The 23331-nt window shown below is 42.6% G+C and overlaps 1 protein-coding gene across 2 annotated transcripts in view; it reads right to left on the reverse strand.

Annotated features, from left to right (window-relative positions):
* The window catches only part of MYH15 (myosin heavy chain 15), a 42543-nt gene extending 36983 nt beyond the window's left edge, over positions 1–5560 (reverse strand). For both annotated transcript variants that reach the window (XM_059837323.1, XM_059837314.1), the window contains exons 1-5: positions 5470–5560; positions 4311–4414; positions 3640–3783; positions 2045–2201; positions 667–694 (exon numbers count right to left, since the gene is read on the reverse strand). In XM_059837323.1, the coding sequence (XP_059693306.1) occupies positions 667–694; positions 2045–2201; positions 3640–3783; positions 4311–4414; positions 5470–5560 (524 nt within the window). The remainder of the gene's footprint in view (positions 1–666; positions 695–2044; positions 2202–3639; positions 3784–4310; positions 4415–5469) is intronic.
* Between the last annotated feature and the right edge of the window lie 17771 nt (positions 5561–23331).

The following is a 23331-nucleotide window of genomic DNA, read 5'->3' on the forward strand; positions in this document are numbered from 1 at the left end:
CTATGACAGCAGGGACTTGTTCTTCAGAAGTCCTGTACAAACCCACCCTACACCAAGCTTCTTTTAGGGGCATGAAGTTTAATTACAAGCATCCAGACTAACTCTCTGGAGTACATATATCTACAGTTAATGAGCTAGAAAAAGCAGATAAAAGCTGCAGTTATTTGCCAGCATCACCCAAGAGCACTTGTAACTTTGTAGAGACACCTGAGTCTCCATCCTTTCATGCTTGCCAGTAAACATCACACCTGATCTTTTGTACCTAGGTCATCTCTCCCTCTTTGGATGTATGTACACAACACTCTGAGACATAACTTTAAGCAAGAGTAACCACACTGAACAGAAGGAGTCCTCTGCATCCAAAGATGACAGCCACAGAAAGGCTAATCCTGCAAGGAGCAGTTTTAATTGCCTGCTGAGTTGTTTTCCTGCCTACATGAAAAGTTCATCAGATGGGGATCAGAAGTGGGCCAGACTCCATCAAACCTTTAGCTACTCCTTTCTCATGGAGGTCAAGTTAACCATCAGATGGACAAATTGACAGTTACTTGGTTCCAGGCAATTTAGCTGAGATTTTAAGAGTCAACTTGTATTTTATCAGGGTTTTTTTCTTCAAAGTTTTTCACAATAACAAAGTCTCAAATCAGTCAATAAAGAAGAACTTACGTGATCAGCATAGACTGATTCTCCCGATCTGTGAAAGAGAAAAAAAGAAAAAGAAAGAGAAACTTAGTAGGGTGTACAAATCACGTATTATAATTGCAGATGGGTACCAGAATCAGTCATGCAAGGACAGAAGAGAATCACATGAAGACAGAAGGATAAACACTGGCTAGAATGATTTCCAGAAGTGAGGGTTCCAGCCCTGCCCTGAATCCTTGTCTTGTGTTTTGCTCAAATTGGTATTAAATACCTGTCAGTTGTAGACATTCATCTATGTCTGGGAAACTATAATAAAGAAAGTAATTTCCTGTTCTGAAATAATTTATTCTCTTACTCCTGAGTGTATCTTTGCTCATGTCTGACCTTTCTGCTCCTGCAATACTAGATCAACCCAAGTAATTTTGCTCTTTTTTTTCACAGGCTGTTCCTTAAAATGCGTGCATGTTCCTTTTCAGCTGGCCATGCTACTGGAACTAAGCAGCCTATTGTCCACGCCTAATTGTCTGATCAGAAACAAGCATTTATTAGAACATTCTGCAATCCTAATATATTATTAATCATGTTCAGAAAACACTAAATCATGGCAGCTTCCCAAGTCATTAAGCCTAAATTCCTCTTTTCTTCTTATAATTCCAGCCGTTATGGCAGGCTACATATTGAGGAGTCTATCTGATACAAGAGCATCTCTGCAGCCAGACACGCATTCCCTCTGCCCAGTGGTTTTGTCCCCTCACAAAAAGCTTTTTCATTTTTTTAAAAGCAAGTGTCAGCACCATGTGTTCTGGTCAAGTCTCTTTTGGATTTATCCTGCTGTCTCGCGGGCCCTGGTGTGAGCACATCGCTGCTGCCCTCTGCTGATAAACTTCTTTTTCCCCAGTAACGCCAGGGTCAGGGCGAGGAAATTTCCCAGGGAAATCTGGAAGTTCGCTGCCACAGATCGGTGCCCGTGCAGGTCAGGGTCACGGCAGCAGTGTGACAGGGCTAGTGTGGCAGCCACAGGGCTGGCACGCACACATCTCACCAGCGTCATGACACGGAGCAGAAACTGACCGGAGGGCTGTTTCTGAGTTTGGGAAAGCACTAACAAACATTTGGGACCTGGCCCCATTTCTGCATTCACTCAGCTCAGACAGCTACATTTGTGCACCTGACAGATGGTTACCAGAAGTGCCACAGGAACAGGGAGGGCAGTTTAGAAATGAAAGAAGTGTACGGATACACACGTATATAAAATCATCACAGACTGCCAAGCCCCTGTTGCTTGTGGACTATTTTCGTGTTTGTTCCATGCTGCAGGAGCTCTCACCCACTTCCCTGCAGCACAATCACACCAGCCCGACTGACGAGGAGAAAGCCGGTGGAGGCAGGTCGTGGCACTTACTCCGCAGCATGTCGTGGTACGCGTTGTCAGCGATGGAGAAGATGTGGGGAGGAGCCTCCGAGCGCCGCTTGCCTTTGTACGCAGCAACCACCTCCGATTTGTAGACAGGCAACCACTTGTAGGGGTTTATGGTCACACAGAATAAACCGGAGTATGTCTAGAGAGTAACACAAAGCCAGAGTGAAAAAATTCTTTCAAGTGATAAGGCAAAAAGTCTTTGTTAACCAAGTAGGATGTGGCATTGCCAGCTGCTGATTTAGCTTGATTTCTGAATTGAATTTCAGACTTTCTAAATTTCTGAAGTTACTGATCTGCTAAGTGACTTCCTAATTGCAATTCATACCAAAACTACAGATATTGAACAGTTTTCAAATGGGGAAAAAGGGTTTGAGATGTCAACCTGAAATTAAAATATCGCCTTCAGAAAACAAAGGAGCAGCAAAGAGACTTGTGTCTGATTTTGCCCCTTGCTGCTCCATGGGAGTTGTTTCCTCTTGAAAACAGACAATGCAATGGAAAGACACAGCTTCCCTGTTTGAACTTCATTTTTAGGGGGAGAAACAACTTTCCATTATTAATTGTATGCAAGAACCTCTAGACAATTTCTGGTGGGTGTTCAAAGAGAAAAACCACAGGATAGTGTTGTGCCCCAAAGCTGTGGAACCTTTTTCAGCTTTTGGAGATGCCAGGTTGGTAAAAATCTCTTTATAGTTGCTCTTTGGATGATACACATCGGTTCTCTGGGGCCTGGTCACTCCGAGGAAGAATGAGCTTTGATTTGTAACCCAGGCAATTGGTGTCAGCTGGTAACTTTTCAAGTACTTAGCCCAGCTTGGAGCAATATCTTCAAAGAAACCCAGTTATCATATGGGCACAATAACTATATGCACATAGATTATTGAGTTAAATTAAGTTCTAAAAGTTTCAGGTGAAATCCAGGTCCCTTCCCCTAAAAACAGTGTTAGGACATGCTCATGAAGGGCCTTGGCATGAATCCTCTGTCCTGTTTTCTAGAAAGAAAAAGAATCCACCCCTACCAGTAAACAGATTAAGGCAAGATGCCAGTTTAATTTTCTGCCTATACTGATCTGCAAACAAAGCTATGCTTTAGGCCCTACATGTTCATAAAGAGGTTATTAGAGAAACACAGAAAATGTTTAACAATCAGAATTTAAATGGGTAATGTTGGATTTACTCCTCTGATGAATACCAAAATACAGAGCTAGGGTTGGCTGTAAAAATCAATGTATTCCTTTGACTGATTTAAAACACAATTGAATGCAGCTAACTGGGAGCAAAAGAAATCCCCATGGCTGGCGTTGACATGGATTAATATTAGAAGATGGAAAAATAAACTGGGTCTCCCCAGCACTCTGATTTAAGAAAAAATTCCCCCACCACCCCTTTCCTAGGCAAGCAAGCAAAACAAAGGAGCCAAGCACCATCTTACTCATTCAGTTTGGTGTTCGTATTCAGTTGAACCTGACTTTTGTGACTTATCAGAGTTGTAAAATGAACATGAACACAACATGTTCACACACGATGTCAGCACTTGAAATGCAGGTTGCTAAATCCACCCCTGCAGTGGCCCTTACATAGATCATCCAATTGCTGTAGCGCTTCCTCAGGTTGTACAGCACAGACGCCTCGTTCAGGTGGGTCAGCATAGACATGTCCTCAATCATGTCGAATTTGGGAGGGTTCATGGTCTGCACATCATCTTCTTTTATAGTCATGGTCTGCAAAGACAAACAAATACAGCAACATTTGAAGACACTGGGATTCTCTGTTGCTTCATACACCTTATGGAAGAAAACATATTTTTCCCCCAGCAGAGGGAAGTTCTTCAGGTCAGTCTCTTCCTATGTGTGCAATACCGTGTGTTTCCACAGGTATGAGAAGAATGGGAGACAACTGAGATGATAGAAGTAAGAAGCATGATGCTATGGCTGCAAAAGAAGCCATGAATTTTGGCTAGAGCCTGGGTTTTTAGCTCTGGGCACCAAACCAGAACTGGCTGGTTGCAAACCTCCAGTCACAGCCCTCCCCTGGCTGTGTGGTGGCTGATGACTGACCCATGACTGCATTGCTGGTTTTCCCTTGGTGGTTTTTCATGTGTTATCCCATCCTGAGCTGGCATCAGTTACTGAGCCTTCCCATTCTCAGCCCATTTCATGAAACAGGCAACCAAACCAAAACAAGGACAATTCTGTAGCTTGCAGTTGTGGCCTTGTTAGTCACAGATCAGACAAAACCAGTTTTGTACCCTTCCATCCGTTGTCTGAACGGTCACTTTGCCTTCACTGGTTTCTGTAATTTCGGCTTCAACATAAGCTTTCTTTTCATCAGGAACCCAACATTTCTTCTTCCCTGTGAAATTAAGAAGACTGAGGGTTCACAGCCTTGCATCAAACAGCAACACCATGCCTAGCTAAGTGAGATTGCTGGATAACTTTTTCTGCAGAAGCAACACAAAACCTCTGGGATTGCAGCAGATTGGCAGTGCTGGGAAGATGTGTGATGAAGCAGAAGGCATAGGGCTCCCAAATGTTGTCTTCCTTTGAAATTACTGCTCGGCTTTCTCTAGATCCTTCTAGCACAAGGTGTCAGCATATTTCACAAATGCTGGCTAAGCCTCAGCCTCCATGGGAAATTCATAATCATTATCACCAGTGTGCAGATGGAGGAACAGAGATTCAAGCCCAAATTAAGGCATTTGCTAAAAAGTCACACAGAGAATTTCAAACTATTCAAGGAATACAACCCACATTATTCAACTGCCATCTATCGGATTTAACCTTATTCCTTCACATTCTTCCAAGTATTGTGTTGACAAACAGCAATATTAACAACTCACATTTAGTCATGTATGTGTCTTTTTAGAGTTTGGAGCAGCTGCACAAGATTTTAGGTCTTAGTTACAGCAACTGTTGTGAATAGTGAAAGGCCACAGTTGTTGATGCATTCACACTTACTACTAGACCTCAGGGCTCATAGAAACCCATTTAATGAAAAATAAATTAAGGAGAACTAAAAGCTAACATCACATTATTATACAAGCTGCAGAACAAATAAGACATCTAGTCAGGCCACAGAGACATCAATGTCTGCTGTTTTTTTCTAAAGCTGACAGAGAGGTTATTCCCCTCTTAGCAGAGCAGTACCAATACACCTTGCTTCTAAATCTAGATAAACACTTACTTGCCATAGATTGTTTTTAATTTTTCCTGTCCAGGAGTTTTTAATAGCTTTGCAGAATAAAGGAACCCAAACTTTGTTGAACCAGCTACCTCCAACAGCAGCAGCGTAGCAGTGACAACGGAGTCTTTGCATCCTGCTTTGCAATGCATTTCTTTGACTCCATTCAGATGTAACCCTCTGAACCAGCCCCTGGCAGCACAAAGGGCTGTGAGTCTGCAACTCACCATCAAAGGCCACGGTCTGAGCCTTCATCAGCTCCTTCTCACTCTTTCGGAGGTAGGGAGCAGCCTCCCCAAACTCTGACATATCGACCATCATCTTGGCAAGGGTTCAAGGTGGCACAGCTCACAGAGGAAAAAGAAAGGCACCCAGTCTACCAAAGAAAGAGGGGGAAAAACCAAAACAATTGTCTATTCTGTGAACAATGTCAGGCAATATGAAAAGTTCAGCATAACATGGCAGGAGGCTGATCAAAGGGATGATTAATGTTAAAGACAAATGCCTAACACAGATTTGGGACTAGACTGCACTTTTAGTTAAGCCCTTCCTTGTCTCAGTTTATTAAAAATCAGACAGGTCTTGAAAGCTTCTAAACCTCAACACTGGTCACAGTTATATCCACAGGAAGATTTTGTCTCTTTTTTGTGGCACATATGGTGCTTAAGAGCAGGAGGGACCACTTGAAGCTGTGATTTTAAAAACCACTTAGCAGGGGCTTCTTCTGGCCCCTTTCAAAGTGGCCTGGAGCAGAGGTACGCTCTCCCGCAGCTCTCCCTTGGGCTGTGCCGCTCAGCCGATTAAAGCACCATCTCAGGCAGGCGTTTTCTGGGAAACAAGGAGCGAGACTTCACTGCTGCAAAGCTGCAGGGCTGTATGCCCACGCTCTCACTGCAGAAAGTCAGCACTGGAGCTGGAAACAGCTCTGCTCCCTGTTCCTCTCGATTCGGGAATTAGCATGCCAATAAAAACAGGACTAACGCGGCTCTGGGAGGTCCTGTGCTGGTGCTGCTCCCTGTGAATTCACCAGGCTGGACATCCCCCTGCAGAAGGCCACAGCTGAGGGCAAGCGTATCTGAAGAATTGGTGCAAGGGTTTCATATGTTTTCAGATTGCTTTGAGTTTATCGGTCCAGCTTAATGCCTACGCTTGTTTTCTCAAATGACAAGGGCACGGTGTTTAGGAGTCTTTTTCTGTGAAAGAGAGGGCAGGGGACATGGGTCTCAGTGAGACTAATTTGCTGTGTTTGTACAGCCAAGTAATTAATTTGTTTTGTACTCTCTAAAATCATCAAATGTATATAATGGGGTGGGGGTTTTTTGTTTATTTTTGAGATTTTTTTACAGACTTAGACATAAATACTTACATGCACATAAACTACTCAGCAAGTTTCCCAGCCCTTGTTTAAAAGAAGTTCCACTGCTACAAGGTGTACACACACAATTTTAGAATTTCAGGGGGTTTTTTTTTGTTTGTTTGTTTGGGGTTTTTTTAAGTCAGGACACCATTTGACTACTATTTAAAGCTGTGTAAGTGACCCTAAGGTTAATTTCTTCCCTTATTTTATTTACTGTGCAATATCCAGGCCAGCTGGATAAATTTTCAAGACCTCTATCAGACAGACACTGTAGTCTTTCAAAATTTAATTCAATTTATTTCTAACAAAATCCTGGTAGAGATAAAAACTCCTCATCAACTCAACCAAGGCAGCTTTTTTTCAACATGTTCCTCCTAGGGAACATAAAGTCTAAGACAGCAGAGTTGCCAAAGCGTTACATCCAGCCCTCTCCCACTGCTGCAGTAAACGCTTTATACTTTCTGTCTTGCCGCTGTAGAGCAAAAATTTTCTTTCTCAGAACTAGCCCTAATTTTTTCTAGATTATTAAGTAATTTTTAAAGCCTTAATATTTTTAAAGATTAAGCACATACCTAAGCACAACAATTGCCAATTATTTTAATATCATCTAAACTGGCTAAAATTCCCAGCTGGAGAAACAGCTCAATGCCATAGCCTCTCTCTCTCTCTCTAAGTGTGTCTCATCTCTAGTGGAGCAATGAAATCACATCAGTTCAGACATTTAAACAGAACAGCATTAGAGCACATAAGAGTAATTTCACATTAAATGTGCAAATGCCAGAGGGGCCCCACCAGTGTTAATCTCTAGGACCCAAGGCGGGTTCCCACAAGTCCTAGAATACACTAAAGTGCTCTGAATCACTTTTGTGCAACCTGGCTCCATTTGCAGACCTCCTAGGGACAGTTCCTCAGCTATCACCTCCTTATCTTTTCCTTTTTCCCCCCTCATGTTCAGGGTGGACCACTACAATGATTATGTTATGGTGTAAAGCAGCATTCTAGCAGCTGGGAGAGAATCCTTTTCCTTCAGCAGCCTGGCCGTTTGGAGTTACAGGAGAGGTTGGAGTCCAGGCTGTGCACACCTTGGGGTGCAGAGAATTCATTGAGGCAAATCCATCAGCAGATACAAGAAGTGGGAAATTTTGTTTTGTTATGGATGCAAGATTATTTTTAAAATGCAGAATAGTTGGGAAAGACAAGGCTAAAGCTAAAGGTGTTCCCTTTCAACCTGTTGTAGCCAACAACAGAAAGAGCCAGCCCTTGTATATCAGCTGTGGGAGATCCTTGAAAATGCCTACTCCCTGTGGAAAGCCTATTCTGTTGCATAAAGTGAAGTGGCATGCCCAGGAGCAACAATTTGATGGTGCACCCAGGCTTGGAAAAAAGGGACTTTGTCTGTCTTTACTGGGGCTGTTGAAAGTGACTGCAGCACTAAGGGCAGGCAGGGATAATGCAAGAGCAACTGTGGTGGCACTGCCAAGCCTGGAAAGGGAGCCCAGTATTGCTCCAAGGGTTGTTACTCAGGCTGGATTAAAGAATGCTTCGGACCAACAAGCTGCTTAAAATTGCAAATTGCAAATAAACCGTCATCTCTCACAGATGATAGAGAAGGCAAAAAAGATGGCTTGCAGGCACTGGCTAATGATTTCACTCAGATGCATAATTACAGGGGACCTGACACTTCCTTAAGTGGTTATTCCAGCTGGTTAAATGAATGCACTGATGTTAGAGAAGAAACACATTATTTGCTATTCTACCATTTGAGCAGCATCTTACAGTGGCTACCACAGGCTAGATATTTACTGATACTACTGCTAAAACTTTAAGCCACATGAAAACCTTAATCATATCAAACCCATGGTACAGTGTTAGAGCACAGCACCCACACTTAAAAGTGAGAGAGGTTGGTACTCACCCTGGAGAGCACACAGAAAGTGTCACGACTCTGCCTGGTCCAGGCTTTATATGCCCCTATCTCAAGGTCACTGCTGATAACTGTTTAAAGGCATCTGCAGTTTTCCCCCATGCCTATATTTGTCCACTGGAACCCAGCTGAGGAGACAATGCCCAGGGAGGGGACACAGGTGGCTGTGCCCTGACGAAGGGGGTCTGGAATGTCAGTGGGGAATGGCACTCTCGGTCCCAGCCACCCCTTGCCACACTTTCATTCTTGCTCCATGACTTCATGGAAGTCATGCTTTCCTGCTTCTGTGTTTTCACTAGGGCAAGTATTGCTTTTCCAAGTGCTTCAGAACTTAATTACTGTGGGCTCATGGGGGTGTGTGAGTGTGTATGTGTGCAAATTAAGACTATTCAGACATTACTCCTCTGGAATATGAAAATCAAAGCTTTTTGCACCAGGAATAAGTGATTATTAAGGGAATTTGGTTACATGAGCCAAATTCCCTTCAAGCAACAGGGCTAGGAAGTGGGTTCTCACATCCCGGCCAAGGGGTTTAAAACCCCTTTTTGAGCCCCAGGAGTTTTAAAGCCTAGACTATTGGTTCAGGTTTGGAATACACAGGTGTTCCCCAGTTTATGAACAAGGCAAGACAGGGAAGAAATCTAAGAATGTATTGATTCTGCAAGGAAAGTGATCACAGATAAGGAACAAATTAAGCATCAATTTTAGCGAGTCCCTTGCATCAGGAAACTAATTTATGAGTCCCAATTTAGGCAATGTCTGGCCTTTTTATTGTAAACTCATTTTTTCTGTGAAACAAGCATCATGAGTAACTCAGGTCTCATTTCATTGCAACCCATAAATAACAAAACAACTGACACTGCCAGACTGATTTGCTTTTACCAGCATAGGTAGATATATAAATTTCCTTTGGTTCTGGCATAAGCTGAATATAAAAGCAGAAAGGAAAATAAATACTGTGGATAATGCTTGTTGGCCACAAGGGAAGACAATATATTTGTGCTCTACAAAACTCAATTCCTAGGAAGCAAGGAGGGAGCTTATCCACAACTTCATTGAATTCCTAGATACCCACAGGAGCAAGTGGCTTGGTTTGTGATCAGGCAAGAAGAAAAATGTCTGCATAGTGAGTCTGCTATTTTTAAAGCTGTTATGCTGATGACTGGACAGGAACAGGTTGTTCAGACAAAGTTGGTTTGTAGGAAACAGGAATTTCTGGAAGTGATACGCTCAAAGATAGGAGACTGATGTGGCAGCTCTGAGGATTTGAGCACTTTGGTAACTTGGTATTTTTAGCATTTGGGGAATGCAACCAAGAGACAGAGAGTCACTACTGCTGTGCTAGAGACATGCTCACCTCCGGACAGACTGGAGAAAAGAGTGCTCTGCTAGGGTGCAGAGACAGGGATAAGAGCTAGGGATGAAGCTTTCCATCCTGGCCTGAATTTATCTGTGAAAGGATCCTGCACTCCACCTGAACACAAGCAGCTTGTGTCATGTTCTAGAGTTTGACTGGCTGTCACACTCATACCAGAACTGCTGCCTAGCCCGCTGCTTTAAAGGTGTTTGGTGCCCTGCAGCACAGATGTGTGTCCATGTCAGATCTAAATCACCATCTTTTTGCTTTATATCTGGCAAAAAAGAATAGGGAGGTGGTGATTTTGGCTGCTGAAGTGAACAGTGAGTGGTTGTGTAAACTCAAGCAGATGCTCCTGATCACATAATTGGAAACAAGGTAAATCACAAGCATCACCAACCTTTATGGACATTGTTAATCTGCTGAGAAGACTGAGAATATTATTATTTCAAGCCATGAGGATACAAAATGCTGATACTCTCTCCCTCTTGCTCCTCTCTTACATAGCCAGGAGCTTTATTCCAAACACAATATTCTCATTTACCACCTACATCTCTTAGAAGAAGCCATCTTCTTACAAATACACTGTTATCACTAACATCTTTTCTGTTCTTCAAATAGTTAGCTTTCATCAGTCCTGCATGAGCACTACAATCTTGCTCCCACGCCTCCCTTTTCTTTTTTGAGGTTGCAAACAACTGTTTCCATAGCTAATTCTAAAGCAATTTCAATGCTTGTGTCGCCTAGAAAGGGACACGGATAATTGGTTCAAACATAATCAATTTATTCTCTTTGCTAGCCTGATATGAATGGGTGCTGCACATTAATCCTGCCTTTCTGGAGTTTATTTGCTTTCTCTTAACATGAAACAGAAATTGAAGCACATTTTCCCGAGATTAAATTTGTAACAGGGACAACCAAAGACATTTTCTTTTGCAGGGGCTACTTTTAGAAAGGTTAATGCTGGTCACTGTTTCTAGGGAAACAAGGGTCTTTGATAAGGAGCTCTTGTGACTAAACTATTTTTAATAACATTACATACTGGAAAGGAATGCAATAACATTTATCAGCTCTAGACAGAAGATAGTGTCAATATTGTGGTCTAATATAGAAAAGTTGACATGTTGGATCTGTAAAAAGCTCAGTTATGAGCCCTCTCTATTTTCTTAGGCAAAAAGATAACCAGCCAGCTGGGTTTTGTCAAAAGCTGGCCTTTAGACTACTCTTAATAAAATGTGTGCTGTAAAAACCTGGCACTCATGAAAAGCAAGATCAATGAGAGAGAAGGACACCAGTTTAAGAGACAGATGCTTGGAGAAAACATCTTTGCAGTCAGGATCCTCTGTGTTTCTCTATAAAAAAAGCAGGAAAGACCATCATTCTACAAGATTCTAAAAAGAATGAGAACCTATTGTTTTCCTCGGGTGCTTTTTTTGGTCACTGGCCCATGCTGCTGTTGCAGCATCTATTTAAAAAACAAATGGGAAAGAAACAAAATTACTTAGTTGGATGAGAAAGTTCATCCATCTGGGAATAGTTTCAGGAGAAGAAAGGTGCTTACATCTTATCCTGGAGCAAAGCCAGACCCACTCTGTACAAGTGATTTATTTTGTCTTGTGAAGAATTATGTTTTAATTCCTCAAGCCACTGATGACCCAAAGCAAAACTGGAGGGGGAGAGAAACTTAGATTTTAAAATTGCTGCACTCTGCTACATCTCTTAAGGATGAGAAAATTGGCACTGAACAGTACATTCAAAGTAGGTTTATGACAGCTAGATTCCCATTATTAGACTGGAGATTTTCAGGTCTCTGCCAGCCTTTGTGCTCCCCCTGCTGCAGTGCCAGTGCTTGGCCATGGACACATGTACCTACAGCCTGAAGAGGTATCAGAACCATCTCTTCACCTTCCTTTCAGCACCATAATTTAAAATATTTTCGGTCAATTAATTCTTTGCTGACAGCTACTGTGTGGTGTGACAGTAGAATGGAAATTTCAATCTCTCTATGGAAAGCATCTGCTTTCATACAAGTATGCCTGGAGAAATAATTCCTAAGCCACCAAAAATGTTTTAAGTGGCTTTTAAGCCACTGTAATCTGCGATCTACTGCTATCAACATGCAAAGCCCTGCCACCTCTTCCCCTTTTGAGCAGCATGGGGTCAACAGGGACTTCAGAGCATTAACCCTCTAAACCACAGGAGAGTTGCTGATCTTCCCTCTTGGCAGCTCCCGTCCCTCCGCCTCCGATCCCATACCAAGCGCAGTGCTCCGGGCTGCAGCGGCACTCTCCCCTCCTATTCCGGCCTGGGACAATAAACATTTCAGAGCTGTCATTGCTGCCTCTCCCCTGCTGACATTCAATCATTACGGTATCTTAAGAACGTTTAAATAGGTCAGGTTTTTAATGGGAGAGCTTGGCTTCTGGGAGTGAGACTGACAGCCTTTTGAGTGCAGATTAGCAGCGCTGATAAATCAATCTCTGACTGACTCAAAGCCATAAGAAAAATAAGAAGATGAAAAGGGAGCCTAGTTCAATAAATGGTCTTAGTTCTTCGGCTCTGGAGATGCGCTGGGGGAGGGAAAGAAGGCTTTTGTCATGTGCCTCGTCACTCTTCTTTCTCCAAATTTGACCACATTCCCCCACTCCGCCAATGTGCTCTGCTGGAAGTTTTCCGTCTCCAATGATCTTGAGCATCTCACCCTGTCCATCAGGTCAGAGATTAATGGCATGTTTTGAGAATTGCAGTGCCTCCTTTTCCCAACTATCACATAGCCTAATTGCCGTTAGTGAGTTTTGGGTTTCCCTCCCCCACCTCACCGTAAACTACTCTGCATTATCCATAACCACCGGGGGAAGGCAGGGAGTTAAAAGCACTAATAATGCATGTAGGCAGTTCAGCTTAATCTTTTGAGTATTCATTAACGAAGCTTTTGTTTGCATAGCACGTCATTGGAATTACCGTAGTCCCACCACCAATTCCATTAAACCTTTCTGAAGCTAATAGCAGAAGTATTTTAGTCTTGATCAATGCAAAGCAAAAAAGAAATCTTCTAAGCGTCTCTCTGGGGTTTGTATTACGCAATCAAACTTCAAAGACAGGGTACTTCATTAGCCTACTTCAGCCTCTGACTAGGATGCACTCTGTCTGTTCAAGCAGCCTGAAAATCACATTTCCATTTCAATAGGCAGCGCTGTCCTAAAATACTCCTAGGTCTTCAGACACAACATATTCTAGCTCCTGGTGCCAAGCTCCTGCAAGACAACTTGCCTTTTTTGGCTTTTTTATATTTCAGCTTCAAGGATTCAGAGCCTGCCCTTCAGGTATGGGTAGGGGTGGGTACAGTCCTTGCTGATTGCCTGGTTTTGCTGCTGTGGAAGCTTATTTTTCAGAGGAGCTGAGGGGGAAAGAAGTAAAATATTCGTGCACAGGAGGTTTTGTGATTTTTCAATTTTTCGCTGCTGTAACTCTATGAGTCATAACTCGACTTTCAGTCAAGGATTGTTTGCTATCTTTTGTTTACCTTATGCCAACTGCAAGCCGCACTAAAACACGCAGAGACAGTTTAATTGGTGAAACAATTGTCATGGGGATACTTTATTAACTTTGCAAGTGCTGACGGAATAAACCCAATGGGACTGGCGTGATGTTAATTTAGCAGGAAAACACTGCAGGAAGGAGACTGTGTGAGTTTTTCAGCATTTACATTCTGTAAGCAACAACAAAACATTATTTCTTTCCAAATACAGATACACTGGGCTAGTCACCTCTGCTGGAAATTCAGTCAGCTTCTTGAAATATTAAGGCCAGTTTTTAAAGAAAACCTATTTCCAGGAGTATTACCTTCTGCCTGAAAAAGCACAAGTCTGTGCTTTTCACACGGCGTAATGATTTGACACTTTTTGTCAGTTGAATTTAAACACTTCCAAAAATGGACATGACATCCTTCTCTCCAACAGCAATATGACCGACTAGTGTGTGCATGTAAGTGTATATATAGGAGAGACCCACATATATATTTATACATCTGCATGTATATCTATAAATATCTATACATATCTATATCTATATATATCTATATCTATATCTATATCTATCTATCTATCTATCTATCTATCTATATATATATATATATATAGACTTATAAGCGTGACAACAAGCAACAAGTTATTTTCTAAACCTCTCCCCTCCCAGCTGTGATGTTCCACACTTAGAGCTCAGTACCAGATAAATCAGCCTCATCCTTGGAGACCTGCAGAACTGACCCTGCCAGTGCTGCTGTATCACAGCTGAGCTGTGGCAGACTCCCCCTGCTGTGCTCCCCCGATGCTGGAGCTCTAAAAAGGCTCATAGGAGCCTTTTTAGAGCTCCAGCTCTAAAAAGGCTCCTATGAGCCTTTTTAGAGCTGGAGCTGAAATCCTGCCCCCAGCAAACCCCCCCGAAGTGTGTCGGGCTCAGCCTCTCTCCTGCACAGGGCGCTCCCATCCTGTGTGACGAGCACATCGTGTCCAACGCCGGGGTAATTTCTGCAGAGGCACAGCGGGGCGAGATGGGAAAAGGGAGCTGTTCAGGGAGGGCAGAACCAGGAGTGATGAGATGACAGGAGTTACAAGAGAGAGGGATGGTGAGAAAAGGCTGTGCTGGACCACCTAGAGGAACCTATGGATGCCACTGGCGAAAGGCTGCACTGCCTACCCAGACCAAAACACATGGAGACACCATCACCGAGACCTGCCAGGGATTGCTTTTGAGGAGGATAACCAATTTTATCACAACAGTGATAAAAAGCACGACAGCAGCTGAGATCTCCAGTGAGGCTACAGGCACAATTCTCTTCAGAGTCACACTGGATCCCCAGCAGCAGCCAATTCTGTTGTAACAGAATTGACTCGAGTTGATTTTAAATATATTTTTCTTTATCTTTTTTTTTTCTTTTGTATCTGAAATATGCACTTTGTCTTTACAGGAAAAAAAATAATGAAGGAGATGGAACAAATAAAAAGATCAGATCATATACTTGAGGCTTCTCGCACAAAGGCAAAGTATCTGCTGCGTATGTAGTTATATGCATTTCAGTCTCACCCAATGGTCTAGAAAAGAAAAGGGAAAGAAAATATTAACATATCCAGTATGACGATGCAAAGCTAGATTGCTGTAAAAATGCTGAACAAGAATGGAACACATGCCCTGCTTCACTGGGCCCCTCTGAAGCTTCACTTCAAATACCAGTAGCTCAACAGCCTGAAAGCACTAAAGTACTCATTTGACAAGATCACCAGCCCAGCTGAGTGACTCATTTTCATCAAAACCTTGGATTTGGATCTATGTAGCATGTCCCACAGCAACTTCTCATCAGCAGGTTCATCTATTCAAATCTCTTCACCAACAGAACATTTGGGAACAATCTTGGTTGAAAGTCTGTTTACTACTCTGTGGGTGTACACTGTTATTCATCTAACCTTTCCAGATCCCTTCTGCAGGTCTGGTGGCTGTGCCTTGCTTCTGCTAGAGAAGAGACTGAGATCCAAACAATAACTCCTGCAACAAGGGCAACAAAATAACATTTTTGTTTATATAGCTACAGAAAAGTGTATATCATGTTTTAAAAATCAGCCTGATGTTTTTCTGAGGATCCAAACTTACAGCAAGAGGCTAACTAAAATATTAACCACAGAACTTTGAGAAAAATATAGGCTATTTTTGGTGTGAAAATATGCTATTAAAAAAAAAAAAGAGAAAATAAAAGGAAGATGTATTTTTTGAGCTGGATCATTCTGCCTCTTGCCTGTCAAGCAATACGGTGCTGGTAGACTCTCTGGTTCTTCTTCTACTGCAGTTGCTGAACAGGGATTTTCCAGAGCAGAAAAATCCCCCCTGTTGTCATCACCCAAATGCACGCCAGAACCACAGAGAGGGAACTGCAGATCTAAAGTCCAGGTGATTTCCATTGGATTGCCAGCATGGCCTGGGGGCCTACCTTTATCCATTACTGACACACTTTCATACTTCAAGATATGCAATACATCATGATCAGAAGGAAAATCAAATTAAATAAATGGTGTGATGCCGGAATTGCTGTCACCTTTCTAGGAAAGGGAAACTGAGGCAAAGGTGGAGGCTACATCCATACAAATAGTGAGGCATTCAATTCCCACTGCTTTCTCTGTGTGGAGTTACAAGCAGATTACCTTCAAAGAAGGACTAGGCAGTGTGTTCATTGTCATGCTGTTGGGCCAGGAGAAGAGTCCAGGCAATAGGGCTGTAAGAATTTGACAGTGCCCTCTGAGCAAGTCCCACCCTTCTCCATGGGCAGACAGGCTTCTCACCACATGGGTCATCTTTGTCATACTTATCTGGTTTTAAAGGTAGGAATTTTACCTGTGTAAAAATGAATGGCAATTTATGGCAGTTCATTCTGAATGAAGAATGAGAGGAGCAGATTTTAGGTGCTGCACACGTAAGGAGTAATGCACTAACTGGCACTGTTGTTCACCACAGAATAAGTAGATACATTCAAAGGCAATAGCAATGCCCTTTATACTTCCAATTATATAGGAAGATTTGGCTCACTCTTCACTGGACAAAGACTTGTGTTTTAGCTATTTGCAACAAGCGGAAAACTATCGTGAATACACCTGAACTGCTTACAGTTTTTTAGTGCCACACGAGATGTCTGTACCTTGTCAGGTAAAAAGCATACCCATTAAGTATGACACCAATGAGCAGAATTTATTTCAACAAGAGAACTAATCAGAAAGCAGATGTATAGATCCATTCCCCAGAAATAATAAACAAAATGACGTTTAAGTAGTAGGCACCATTCTGTCCCATACTCATGCAATGCAGACAGGTCTTACTGATTTTTTCATAGCATATGCATGAGGTTCAAAGTTCAAACCCAAATATTTCCCCAACCAGAAAGGACACAGCCTTTCAGACTACAGATTTAAGATGTGTTTTAATGACATAATGACAGTTTAAAAAGAAGAATGAGGCTTATGGGAGGAGGTCCAAAAGGACAAATGAAACAGAACCTTCCACACTCTCCCGATTCCCAATACAACAGCCTGTTTGTTAGCAGTAACAATGTGTGACATGTCAATGGGGCTCTGCTGAGATGAACTCCACACCCCTGACCCTGAATCACTGATAAAGTCATGACATGGAAAAAAGGGCAGCCTGAATGCCTTCACAACAGCCAAGCTCTGGGACTCAGCAACACCTGCCATAATCCTGTTATCTTCTGTAAGTGTCTCCTATCACTGTTATCAGAACCAGAAGTGCAGAGGTATTAGCAATAGAAAGGTATTTTGGCCCTGTGTGCCCTCACTGGACGGGGTTCCTGTCCGTGTCCCACTGTCCAGTCCGCAGCAGGGAGCTGAGCACAGGTAGCACATGTGTGTGGGGAATGGGGGGCAGCCATCAGGGCTGCTTGGAGTGGGGGCATTCCAAGGGAATCCAAACCAGTCATTCAGCCATACCTGAGCAAATTCAGAGCATTTGGTTTTTCTCAGTGTCACCTCCTTTCCCTCCCCGCCCTCACCTAATGACAAGATGGTCTAGGAGGTGACGTGGGATCTCCCTTCACACCTTTCTCTTCTTGGACTTGGCGGAAGGCACGTGGCAGAAGGAGAATACCAACAGGCCTCATTGCTTGTGGCTCCACTTTTACAAACCAAGACGAACAGATATGGGCAAAAAAGAATAGCTACCAGAGATTTGTTTCAATCTTATTCCTCCTTTATTCAGTAATGTCTCCAAAAATATCTCCTCCCTCCCCCCAAAAACCCTCAATGAAACAAGTGTGGACACTTCACCTTGGTTGTTGCTGCAATCTGACAAAAGATATTAAGCACTGACATAATTGACAAGATTCAGCACTTGCCACGTTTATCAGAGTTTCTTTGGAGATCTCAAATATCAAAAAAAAGGAATTCAGTACTTGCTAAGAGAATATCTTCCAGCCATAAAAGATTGGAGTCCCTAAATAAAAGAAAAGCTGAAAATTCTGTGTGAACTGATGATAAGAACAGATCATTAATATTAAAAATGCAAATACAGAGAGGATATATACCATCCTCCCACACCAATGGTATTTCTGATCTAAGTAAATCCAGCCCAGCATTTATGTACTCAGCTTGAAGTAAAATATTAAGGACAGAATAACAGTTAGAAATATGACAATTATGTTGCCTCCAATAGCCTTCAACCAAGCAGCACTAATCCAGGAAATTAAGAGATGAGATCAAAAGGAACCCACCTGAATTGAAATAAGAAACATGCAGCTACAGTCCTCAAAAAGTGTTCATGTTGTGGCACAGTGAGGACAGATTGTGACTAAGGGATGTGTTTGTACTCCTATGAGCCTTTTTAGAGCTGATTCCCCCTTTCTGGATTTATTGAATGAGTAATCACTAGCATTCATTCATTTTATCTGGCTTTTTTTCCCTCCCCTTCAGGAAGTTCCTATTTCAAAACATCTGTGTGGAGACTGAACGAGAGGCACCAGCTGGGGTTCCTGTGCAAGATTTCTGTCTTCTGGAGGAGCAGAGTGCTATTATAAGGGCAGAGTCACTGGAGAAGCATATGAAAACCAGCAGCCACCAAACTCTAAAGAGGCTGGCACCTGGTTTGCCTGACTGAAGCCTCACACAAAGCAGCCCATTCCACACAGATTTGGCTCTCAATATGGGTTAGGGCATTTTTTTCACTAAAGGGAGAACACATACAAAGAAATGCTGGAGGGATCCTACCGGCACCAAATGTTCTCTGGAGTTTTCTCTTGTTCCCAGCAGCAGGCAAGGTCTCAGTGGCATGGGTGACATTTCAAGCAGAAACATGCAAGCCATTCAACCATTAAGCCATTTAACCTTTCAAGACTAAAGCTAAGTGCCACAGCTAATCCACCAGTGAAAGTCTGTGTGCTCTCTGTCTCTCCCATGAGAAGGACATCCCAGCCACTGCAGAAGAATGATGGTAAATTGCATTGTTTCCAGTTTCATAGTGGAACTAGTTAAAATTTTTTAGGCTATACTCTAGATGTAACATTAAATACAGCCACTGCTAATAACTTAGCTTAATTATTAGCTGATTTATTAATATACATGCAGGCAGAAGATTTCAATTATTTTTAATTATATGGAAAGTTCCAAGTGTCTTTTTTATTCCATTAAGATCATTCAAAACTCTGTAAAACCTGCAAGCGCTTAATTCTTTAAATGCCAGTTTTTAATTAATTTGAACTCAGGCTAATTAAAATATTTGTAGATTGCAAAACCTAATTCATTTTTAAAAGGCGAGCTTTTACATCTGCAGCAAATATGCTCTATTTTCCATTGGGATTAAAGATCCGGCCCCTGTTTGAAGTGCAAAACCCTCTTCAGCCTTAACAGTGGAATTACAAGTGACAGCAGGTAATAGAAATGCTCCATCGATTTGGGCTGTGTGCTACAAATCACCTCCTGAGCATTCCCAAGTCCACTGCTCCCACTTGCATGAAAATCTGGGCACTGGAGACAGCAACAAGAGTTTCAGCAAGCCTTTGGTGGTAACAGCCTTGGCTTAACCCCTCACTTATCAAATACTTACCTCTTTATGCAGCACCGGATAAAGGGAAAAACAATGGCCCCCTCTGACAGCCACCCTGCAATAAAATTTGCTAGGTACCTCACAGAAACTCTCGCTTCAGTGGGTAGTTTCAAAAAAGAAAGGCAAAGGACTTTAAATCTGTAAGCAACAAAAATAAGGCTGTGGTTGTGCTGCAGATATCTCACCACCCACAGCTACTTTTGTGTTTGCTGACGATTTCTAATGTCATTTGACAAAGGTGAAGTGACTCCAGTGACAGCCTTACAAGTCAGTAGCTGGCTGCAGGCTGGACTATGAAACCAACACAGTTAGGAGTTGCTTTTGTCATATTCTGTATCCCAGAGCCTAGGCTTGCTAGCACCTCCATAATTTCCAAGCCAGGATCATGACTTGCCATTTCTACCCCAGGGACAGAGGAGAGACTCCATTGCAGGAAAGTTGTAGGATGTGATTGGACCAGGTGCTGTACAATCCCACCTGGGCTCGCTTTCCCATGAAAGGGTGGACCAGAGGATCTTCCTAGGTCCCTTCCTACCTGGGCTGTTCTATGATCACTAGGAGCACAGAAAAAAAGAAACTTTTCTGTAGAGCAAAACAAAGGCTTAAGGAGGACAAAGGACCTGATCCCACGGTGCATAGATTTTGCTGCTTTCAGTCTGCACTGCTTTAAAGGCGTGAAAGTCACCAAGTCCTTGACTGGCATGAGCCAAGTTGGATTTTCATCACGACACCTTCACACAGCTGCTGGCTATGTGCTTCCTTCATATACAAATATAGCTAATGTATACAGTGATTGTTGGCTTGATTCCTCAGTTTAGAGTGAGCAATGCACATAGCCATAGTAACCAGCTCCTGCCACCAAGTCCTCCGCTTCTGAAGGCAATCCATTTATGCATGGCTATGTGAAGAGGAGTTCAGATTTCTCCTGTCTGGAAGGGCAGGAGAGGGAGTTCTGGCACTGCAGTTCTGCCACACGCTGCAGACATGACAAGGAGTGACCTTGGCTTTTGTCCTGTAAGTGGTTTTCCAACATGTCACATACATCTGTTACACACTTATCGACCCACTTGAGTCAGTATAAACCAGCCAATATTCTCTCTCCTAGGCAGGGTTATTAAAAATGCATCATCAATGTGCAGTAATATCTCCAAAAAAATTTCTTAGTCAAGGTATTAATAGTTTTAAGACGTTGGAAAAACATTTTCAATGAGTTCATGGAGTTTCATAGCAAAATAGACTTGTAGCTAACATTCACATTAGCATTTCTCCTGCCTAAAGGATATTGAATCTGAGGACATTTAGCTTTTAATGCTTTAAAGATATGAGCATGCCAGAGCCTCTAACACAAGATAACAAAATCCAATTTCACTTGTCTCGATCAGCCTTTATAAGTGTTGCTACTCAAGTGCTGAACTCAAGTCCCAGATCTGATCTATGTTTATCCCTTTCTAAATGGGTAAAAATAAACACATCCTTTCTTGCCCTTTATGGACACAAAAACATTGCAAAGAAGGAAGAACACTTGTACTCTAAAGAACTGAGCCAAGCAGCAAAGATTACCTCAAAAGGGCATGCAGCAAGTACTACTTTAGTTGTTGAGCTCTTTATGGTAAATAGTGGTGATTATACGTAAACTAAAAGATTCATATGGCAGTTTAGACTACAGACCTGTAAAAAAAAATCTCACCTCCTTTCCCAGAAAGCCCTAAAGAGGTTACAGAGACCTTTGCATAGAAGAATAATATGCAGAGACCAAGAAAAAGCCCAAAGATATTGTGATATTTTTAATTGCTACGCAGTACTTTACTGAATGAAAGGGAAGCTGGACATATGCATGAACTGTGGAAAGCAACAATTTTAGACAGCAGTAAAACAGGTTTGACCTAAATGCCCGAGCCCAGAACTTACCAAAGCCCAGCTGGCATCAGCAGCCCATGGAATCCCTGAGCTGTGAAGATGAGTGCAACTATCCAACAAAAAATTGCCAGTTTCTATCAGTGCTATGAATGGTCATAGTTTAATATTTCAGTCCAGCAGAGCTCTCATCCAAGCACATGTCCTTGTTAGATTTTCCTGGGACTGATGATGTTTAATGAGTCTGAGAGAAACCCAGGAAAATGTTATCACGGAACAACAGACAAAGACTAACGCCAGACTTCAGCTACCCAATCTAAAATTGTTATCGCACTTCAGTGAATGGAAAATAGTTTCCAAAGATTAGGACCATTCCTTCTATCTCTCCTCTAATTACTTTCTCAGAACCTTAAGTTCTGAGAAATGGAAGAACTTGGGCGAGGTGGTGGTGTAGGGGACACTCTAGTTTGTGTAAGACAAGTCCCATGCTTCTTAGGTTGCGGGGCAATCCCCACTCTTACATCCATCTATTACACTGCATGGCTGTAGTGTAATAGTTTTTTAAATTACATGCATCACACACAGTGGTAAAATTCTTACATATTTTAACACTAAGACTTTACTTTTAAACCCTTTCCCTCTTAGACTTATTTACATAAAACCTCAGCTTTATCTCAACAGGATAATAAGGAAAGATAGAGGGGACTTAACAAGTATTACCTTCCAACAAACAGCAAAGTTATCACCTGGAGAGCTGCTGCTCAGGACTTGCACTCGCTTGGGTTTGGCCAAAAGGCTTTTCACCCTCTAGCAATGGTCAGTTGCAATCCTCCCTTGTAAGCAGAGTTGGTAAGCTAATAAAATCCTGACTGTAGCTTAGGTCTAGCTTCTATCTTTTCTTCTCACCAACTTATGAATAAAGATGACAGAATCATCAGGCCTTGAGTAGTTAGATATATAATAAACAAGGTTTGGGAGCAGGAGGGAAAGAGAGAAGGAAAAATGTCATTTGAGTACTCCAGGCTTCAGAAATAGAACGCAAATTGGAGGCTGTGTGACCTTGCACCAGCACCTGCGTGCATAAGCACTCTGCTTCCAGTGCTGTGATTAGATGCTATTTTTCCCCTGGGGGCTCTGCCTCGTTCCGCTTATGAGATAGGTCTGCGTGGGGAGGAAGGCAGAGTCAGGTGGTGAAGGAGACTCTGCTGTCTGCTTGTCCCTTTCCACTCTGTTGCAGAAGCTGCCTTCTGTATGAGTCAGAAGTGGGAAAAGAAAGATGATTTTGAGATTCAAGTAATTGCTTGCTGCATTAGTATGCCAGGAGGCTTCACTACAAAGTACCTGTGTGATGGCAAGCAAGCCATACACACCAACTTTCAGACAGACAACTAACATAACTGGTTGTATTTCCTATGTGGCTAGAGGTTGAAACCCCTGATTTGCATGGAAATGCTGAGAGGAAGCACATAAAAGTATGGCATGCCAGAGCTGCAGACAAAGCCACCAGGACCAGCCTCTGGAGCGATGGAAAGCACACTTGTGCATGCAGGTGTGAAGTGCTATGGACTAACAAATGGACATTTTCAGCTTTTCACATAAGGAGCCCCAAAACTGCAGTTTACCCCAATGCATCTTGGTACTATGAAGGCAATTGTATGTGGATACTGTAAGTACCCCACAGAAATGAGTGACTGAGAAAGGCTACACATTACATTTTCTATCTTAGGGTTTTATAGCTACAGGCAGGCATATCTTTGCACATACATAACCACTGAATATGCTCAGCTGGAAGGGCCCCTCAAGGATCACTGAGTCCAACTGCTGGCCCTGCACAGGACATCCCAGGAGTCACACCATGTGCCTGACAGCATTGTCCAAAGCTCCTTGAGTTTTGTCAGGCTGGTGCTGCAACCACTACCCTGGGGAGCCTGTTCCAGTGCCCAGCCATCCTCTGGGGGAAGAACCTTTTTCTAACATCCAACCTAAACCTCCCCTGACACAGTCTCATG

The sequence above is a fragment of the Haemorhous mexicanus genome, chromosome 2 (assembly GCF_027477595.1).
Source record: "Haemorhous mexicanus isolate bHaeMex1 chromosome 2, bHaeMex1.pri, whole genome shotgun sequence".
In the NCBI taxonomy this organism is placed as follows: Eukaryota; Metazoa; Chordata; class Aves; order Passeriformes; family Fringillidae; genus Haemorhous; species Haemorhous mexicanus.